Source organism: Borostomias antarcticus (assembly GCF_949987555.1).
Source record: "Borostomias antarcticus genome assembly, chromosome: 37".
Taxonomy (NCBI): Eukaryota; Metazoa; Chordata; class Actinopteri; order Stomiiformes; family Stomiidae; genus Borostomias; species Borostomias antarcticus.
The window spans coordinates 472,154-479,791 of NC_140270.1; the positions used below are offsets into that span (position 1 = coordinate 472,154).

Consider the following 7,638-nt stretch of genomic DNA (forward strand, 5'->3'; position numbering starts at 1 on the left):
CGCTGAAGCCTCACGAGACAGCGAGGACAGTTCATGGCAGACACCTTGGACCACCTGCACAGGAGGACATTATGAGAAAGGAGAATTGTTGAGAAGAAATAAATTGTTGAGGAGAAAGCATGCATTGAACTATTGATGATCCATTAATAATAATAATTAATAAATCCATTAATCTCTTACCCTAGTCAGTGACAATGTGCGATTATGATCATTCTTAACAAGTCTCCTTCAAATGTCGTCCCTCCATGTTGGACGCCGGTTGCGTTTCCTGGTTCACCCGATTTTTCTTTCCCCCTAGAATAATAGAAACACGAACGCGGACCTTGGTTCCGCCACCGTACGACACTACGTGCAGTACACAATTATGCCAGCAGGTGGCGGAAAACATCTGTCAAAATCTAATGTGATGTTTAACAGGGGGTGTAACCGCTGCAAAACTTGTATTACAAGGTTCAGTTTGTGGAACAGTATTTATCACTACACCGCAAGACACTAACAGAACTAAATATCTCTGCAGTGTACTATTTGAACTTTTACAGACCCAGAAACGAGCTTACTAGCTTATTTGAAACTTCTGCACTTGCCCCCTCGATGCACACTTCATTTCCTGGATGTGTGTACTTGATTTGAGTGTAGTTTGGAGAGCAGTGTGGCAACAGTGTGCACGTTGCCATGCATGCCTCTCCTCTCTCTCTCTCTCTTCACTTCTCAGCTCCTGAGTGGGACTTCTAGCCTTCAGCATGGAAAATACGCCAAAAAACAAAGTTCACTGCTAGAAAAACTGTTCAAAACTCATTAACACTGGAACATGGATGGGTCTACGAATAGTCTGGGTAAGTTCGTCATCGAGATGGTGTATTTATTTGTATTTTTCCTAATTTCACTTGTTTATTATTTAATTTCTCCACCATTCTCAAAACAGTTTATGTGGGCGTATCACTTTGCAAATTACAAAACTGCATGTGGGTTATGTGTTTTAACATTTAATTTTATTTCTACATTTTTAAAGCGGTAATCATAGCAATTTGATTGTCACAACAAGGCATTTATAGAATGGTGATTGTCTTGGAGTTGTCTCTATTTATGCCATATCACTTTCAAGCATGAAATGAAACCATAATGTGTTCTGCTAATGATATGCTGCGACCTCAAACAGTCTGGACCCTTCTGAGAATGCGAGGTCAGGGGAGAAGGCGTGGGAGCAGAATGGTATCTAGAATTAGGCCACATTGTCTTCCTCACACACAGAACACGTTATTACTGTGTATATACAACCCCCATCCTTTTGGGATTGATGTGAGAATAGCCGTACTGTCAACCAGGCCAAAGGGTTGCCAAGTTAGATGTTTTACTTCTGTGAACTCAAAATACTAGAGAAACAAGCAAATACTGCTATTCAAATTCCGTTTTTAATCTGTTTGCTTATTACAATGAGGTCTATTAATGTATTTCCCAAAGTGGCCTTTTCAAAACCATTCTTCTTGAAAAAGATATTTATTCATCACTAAAGGCGTTTGTGAGCCTTTCAGAACTTCACAACTCTGCTGTGTTGATGCTCAGCTTCCTTCAAAGGTTTGAGAATACTGAAATATTTTTTTCTTTCCAGCTTATGTAACAATCTCTCAATAAGTATGTTTAGGATACCATGTGCCTTATCTGGCATTTCGCTATTGTGGCTATTACATCCAAATGATGCCCCTCCTCTCTTTCGCACAGCTATGGGTTACCGCCTCTGTAATGAAAACTTTAAAAGGCCTCTATAATGCCGGAGCACAATGGTGCTGTTGTTGCACATCTGTCAGGCCAAGCTGCGTCTCCTCATGTGCTGATGTTGTTAAACGGCTGGGGTCCTGGAGGCGTAGGGGGAACAGTAAAAAGATGGCGTAAACTTCTCCTCTCTGACCGAGGCGAGGTGGAAACAGCTGCCCGGTCCTCTCAGCGTGCAGCGTTACGCCCGTTTATACATCCTAATCTTTTCTGATGTGATACTGAGGCTGTGTGAAATTGCATTTTGACTTTGACTGGACTGATCCAGGGTCCAGAGGGTCACGTGGGAGTGGTCATCTGTGGTCATTGCTATGAGAGGGTGTTCAGGGTAGTGATCTGATCCTAAGTCTGTGGTTACAGGCTCATTCTTCAGGTCTCTGTCTCATTTTCAGCCTGCACCACATCCTCCCTCTCTCTCTCTCTCTCTCCCTGTCTCTCTCTCTCTCTCCCTCTCTCTCTCTCTCTCTCTCTCTCTCTCCCTCCCTCCCTCCCTCCCTCTCTCTCTCTCCCTCTCTCTCTCTCTCTCTCTCTCTCTCTCTCCCCCTCTCTCTCTCTCACTCACTCCCTCTCCCTCTCTCCCTCCCTCTGACTCTCTCTGTCTCTCTCTCCCTCTCTCTCTCCCTCTCTCTCTCCCTCTCTCTCCCCCTCTCCCCCCCCTCTCTCTCCCTCTCTCTGTCTCTCTCTCTCCCTCTCTCTCCCTCCCTCCCTCTCTCTCTCCCTCTCTCTCTCTCTCTCTCTCCCTCTCCCCCTCTCTCTCCCTCCCTCCCTCTCTCTCTCCCTCCCTCCCTCTCTCTCTCCCTCTCTCTCTCTCTCTCTCTCTCTCTCTATCACCAGCACCCATGTGTCCCTCTCAGCGGCTCCCTGCCACTAATGTGCTGCCCTCCCGTCACAAACCCATGCTGCTGTGGAGGGCTGGGATGATGTCTATTAGAGAGGCCCTGGGATGATGTCTATTATATAGGCCCTCGGATGATGTCTATTATAGAGGCCCTGGGATGATGTCTATTATAGAGGCCCTGGGATGATGTCTATTATAGAGGCCCTGGGATGATGTCTCTGCCGCTGTAGAGGCGCTGGGATGATGTCTATTATAGAGGCCCTGGGATGATGTCTATTGTGGAGTTCCTGGGATGATGTCTATTATAGAGGCCCTGGGATGATGTCTATTATAGAGGCCCTGGGATGATGTCTCTGCTGCAGTAGAGGCCCTGGGATGATGTCTATTGTAGAGGCCCTGGGATGATGTCTATTGTAGAGGCCCTGGGATGATGTCTATTATAGAGGCCCTGGGATGATGTCTATTATAGAGGCCCTGGGATGATGTCTATTATAGAGGCCCTGGGATGATGTCTATTATAGAGGCCCTGGGATGATGTCTATTGTAGAGGCCCTGGGATGATGTCTATTAAAGAGGCCCTGGGATGATGTCTATTATAGAGGCCCTGGGATGATGTCTATTATAGAGGCCCTGGGATGATGTCTATTATAGAGGCCCTGGGATGATGTCTATTATAGAGGCCCTGGGATGATGTCTATTGTAGAGGCCCTGGGATGATGTCTATTATAGGTCTATTATAGAGGCCCTGGGATGATGTCTATGTAGAGGCCCTGGGATGATGTCTATGTTGCTGTAGAGGCCCTGGGATGATGTCTATTATAGGTCTATTATAGAGGCCCTGGGATGATGTCTATTATAGGTCTATTATAGAGGCCCTGGGATGATGTCTATGTAGAGGCCCTGGGATGATGTCTATGTTGCTGTAGAGGCCCTGGGATGATGTCTATTATAGAGGCCCTGGGATGATGTCTATTATAGAGGCCCTGGGATGATGTCTATTGTAGAGGCCCTGGGATGATGTCTCTGCTGCAGTAGGGGACCAGGGATGATGTCTATTGTAGAAGTCCTGGGATGATGTCGGTGGTCACATAACCGTAGCTTGCGACGACCACGCCGGAATCTAAAATAGCCCTGAAACAGGCCGCAGAAGGATGTGAATCTGAAGAAAGAGATCGATCCCGTCGATGAAACGCCAGCTCGACCTCCCCGCGCACCCCACAGCGAGATGCCACCCCGCCCAAGTCGAGCGGTACGGTCACGGTCCTTCCCGTGCTCACGCCAAGAGAGCCAGGTCTTGAAAGCGTCTCTGGGCGAACCGGACGTGACCGTCGTCTCCCCTGACGCACAGTGGCGTTGCCTCCGCCGCTGCTCAGAGCTCCTGGGCTCTCTGGATATGTTTACTCACAGTTGTTTACCTCAGGTTGTGTCTTTAGCCTAAATAGCCGACATTCTCCACCACCGTGGTATGAATTATAAGAGTATTTCACAGTTTTAGAGAGTAGAGGTCTCATAGGGTTGAATGGTGGTAGTGACTGTGCTCTCTGCTGTTTACAGTTGGATTTCGCAAAGCTGCTTACAGTGAATTGAGCAAGACTGGCGGTCAGTAACGTGGCTCACGCTCATAGTTTACAGAAACTGAGGAGGAAGAGAATTTAGTGAAGTTGACATTTGGAAACAGAGAACCGTTGTAAGCGATAGACCGCCGCAAATTAGTCAGTGTATTATGTACGCGTGGGGGGGTGGGGCGCGGGGGAGAGTCTGTCTTTTATCTGTCTTAGTTTGGGGCTGGAGGAGTCGGTGAGACAGGAGTCGCCCCCTTGGTTGCCGGGGCGCACTGTACGCCACAGGAAGTGATGTGGTGGCGGCGCTGGTCACGTGGGAACCGGGAACCGCTGAGAGAGAGAGAGTGTGGGCGAGCTGTGGGGAGAGAACGCGGCGTTTGCCGTCACAGGAAGTCGTCGCCGCCGACGACCGTGGGAGTCTGTTTATTGGAAATAACCACGATAACGGCTCTAAATTGCTGAAATAATCCAAAACCATGAGACGACCTGTTTTGGTACAACCGGGTCTTTGATAAGATGGAACTTGTGAATTAATTCAAGATCAGACTAGAAAATCTATTTGAAGATTGAAATTATACCATATCAACAACACAACAAAGTCCAGTTTCAATCTAGATGACGAGAAGGGATTTGGTCGTGAATGGAAGTGCAGTGAGGCGAGCTGGCCTTGAAAGAACAGTCTTGGTCTTGAACAAACTAGGAAATTAAGATAGTAGTTGTGCTTCCGCCATCTCTACTATAATCCCACGAACGTTGGTTGGTTTGTCACTTGCACCTCACCCCATTGCTAAGGATTCCCTTATTAGAATGGTTTAGTATACTAGCACCTCACCATATTGCTCATCTAAGGCGTAGCTTAGTGTACAAGACAGTCTGTCCTCTACAGAACGGGATGCCAGCGGGTCACCTGCGTTAGTTTGGACAAAGAGGCCATTTTCTTTGAACAAGAAAGTCTTGGCTCTCCTCCGGCCTGGCGGGCGTTCACAGGACCTGGAATGACCCCTTCCGGCCAGGCCAATCAGCAGAGAGAGATTGAGACGGGAGATACTGTCTTCATACAGTCTTAAAGTCGCAATGAAATGAAAAAAGCATTCTGTCCCATTTTGGTTCACTATTGGTCATAGTGTTCACCTATTCAACGATGTATGCCAAAAAATTAACAAAATTCTACTTTTGTTGCAATCTTATATCAAAGTATATAATTTCTTACTTCCTGGAAAACGGTAGGTCACGTGCAATGACGACAACAGGTACCTTAGATTTCAGGCCAATAATCTCACGACATCCACCCGTCAATCAACGCTATCCTTCTATCGAATCTCTCTAAAGTTCTTAAAACCCGTCCACTTGTCAATGTTCCAATCAAATTCCTCTAAACGCATGTCCCACCCTCATAGCTTGTTTGCGTCAAACTACGGAAGTTAGATGATCTCAAACGTCCATTTCAGTGCGACTTTAATACTTCAAAACCCTAAACAGTCTCCTTCCAAGAGTCATTCAGAAATCAGAATCGGTTTTACTGCCTAGTTTTTACACATACTAGGAATTTGTTCTGGTCAGTTGGTGCATAAAACTGATGGATAGACAACAATAGACAGGGTGCGAGGACTACCCAGATAGCAAGCGGATCTGGGCCATATACAGGCCAGATCTGGCCCTTGTGGCTTAGCTCCGGCCCATATATGGCCCAGATCCGCTTGCTATCTGGGTAGACAGGACCGTGCAAATTCAAGTAGGCCTAATACTACTGCTACTACTACGTCATTGTTTATTGCCTGTGTGAACTCGTATGAATCATCTGTTTGACATGCCATATGACTTGTCTGTGATATGTGGGTTGTGTTATGTTGTAAAAACATCGACAGTGTCAAAACGTTGGCTCCGAACTAAGCCCTGGAATCGCAGCCTGTCTGTCAGTCATCAGGCTGCATCCGAGTTCCTCACTCAGTCTCTCATATCCTTCCAGTCAAGACCGTCTCGTTTGCAGATCATTAGATCAATCCCGGCAAGAGAAGGAGGAACTCGTCCTCCGTTGATTCAGAGAGAGAGAGAGAGAGAGAGAGAGGGAGGGGGAGAGGGAGGGAGGGAGAGAGAGGGGGAGAGGGAGGGAGAGAGAGAGAGAGAGACAGAGAGAGAGAGAGACAGAGAGAGAGAGAGAGAGAGAGAGAGAGAGACAGAGAGACAGAGAAAGAGAGAGAGAGAGAGAGAGAGGGAGGGAGAGAGGGGGAGAGAGAGAGAGAGAGAGAGAGAGAGAATAGTCTGAAAGAGATAAGGATCAACAGGCGGAGAGTGTGAAAAACAGATTGAGAAAGACGGAAAAAGAAGCTAAGGTTGAGAGTGCAGACGCTCCTCCAACATTCAGTCGCGCTCCACGCCTCGCGCTCTCTAGCCTCGCGAGACTAGCTTGGCGCTCCGCTCCAGCTGTTTCTTGCCCACCTGCGGCTAGACTACCAGACTCAGGTTGCTGCTGGGAATGACCCGCGGATCTCCGCTCTCCTCTCTGGCTTCCTCTGCTGCCAATGTCCTCTGGCTCGCACGCTGGCCTTGGTAGGAGAGAGAGAGGGTGTGTGTGTGTGTGTGTGTGTGTGTGTGTGTGCATCAGTGTGTTCTGTGCGTGTGTGTGTGTGTGTTTGTGCCCATGTGCTTGTGTCCCTATGTTCGGGAGAGTGAGTTAAACCATTTGAGTGCTTCATGGCTTCAGGGCCGTAGGACAGGAAATATAAATCGCTCTTGATTTTTTACCTCTTGGACATCCTTCCTCCATCTGTAGCTCCTGTTTACGCGTAAATAAATACCCAAACTCCCCTAAAAACTGGACCTCAGAACCCATAACCCCTAATTAGTTCCTCGTGTGTTCAGGACTGCGATTGGTTTAGTCCAAAACCCAAAACGTAGCCCGATACCGCAGATGTGGCACCAGGACAACGTTGACCTGGAAGTAATATATAGTTAGCACGCGTTTTGTCAGTTACTAGCCTGGCAGCGCGTTTAACTAACCGTCTCTTAAGCAAGGGTCATTTTGAGTGAATTTATAAACCACGATGGCGGTGCCAGCACCCACTCTCTCCTGAATGGACTGTATGTTTATAGGCGGTGGCACTTTTAATAGTGGCGTTAGCCGCAGGCGCTAAACAGCATCATACTGACATTCTGCTCAACCCGGAATGTACACACACACACACACACACACACACACACACACACACACACACACACACACACACATTCCATGTCCTTTTCTACTCTTGAGGTTTGGTTTGGACTCTTACAGTGACATGCCATTCCTTGTTCAGTTGGGTGCATGTTGTTATTTCTATTAAGTAGCGTCAGACTCAAATGGTTGAGTGTGCAGCCAAAGACAGGCGGGTAGATTATGTAGGAGGCTGTTCTCCATTCATGTCGCCCGCTGTTTGCCCACTAGGCTGAGTCAATTGTGTGCAAAGCCAAGGCCCCAATTTCCTGCTGAAAAAA

General features: G+C 47.5%; 2 protein-coding genes across 2 annotated transcripts in view; one reads left to right on the forward strand and one right to left on the reverse strand.

The window, feature by feature from the left end:
• Positions 1 to 248, reverse strand: part of ecsit (ECSIT signaling integrator) — a 4,923-nt gene extending 4,675 nt beyond the window's left edge. Inside the window, exons 1-2 of the mRNA XM_084461180.1 lie at positions 181 to 248; positions 1 to 54 (exon numbers count right to left, since the gene is read on the reverse strand). The exon at positions 1 to 54 is cut by the window's left edge and continues 124 nt beyond it. Coding sequence (XP_084317306.1) covers positions 1 to 35 — 35 coding nt within the window. The 5' untranslated portion in view covers positions 36 to 54; positions 181 to 248. The remainder of the gene's footprint in view (positions 55 to 180) is intronic.
• Positions 249 to 808: 560 nt separating this feature from the next.
• eml3 (EMAP like 3) overlaps positions 809 to 7,638 on the forward strand; it is a gene marked incomplete at both ends in the record, with an annotated part of 31,943 nt that continues 25,113 nt past the window's right edge. Inside the window, one exon of the mRNA XM_084461155.1 lies at positions 809 to 833. Coding sequence (XP_084317281.1) covers positions 809 to 833 — 25 coding nt within the window. The remainder of the gene's footprint in view (positions 834 to 7,638) is intronic.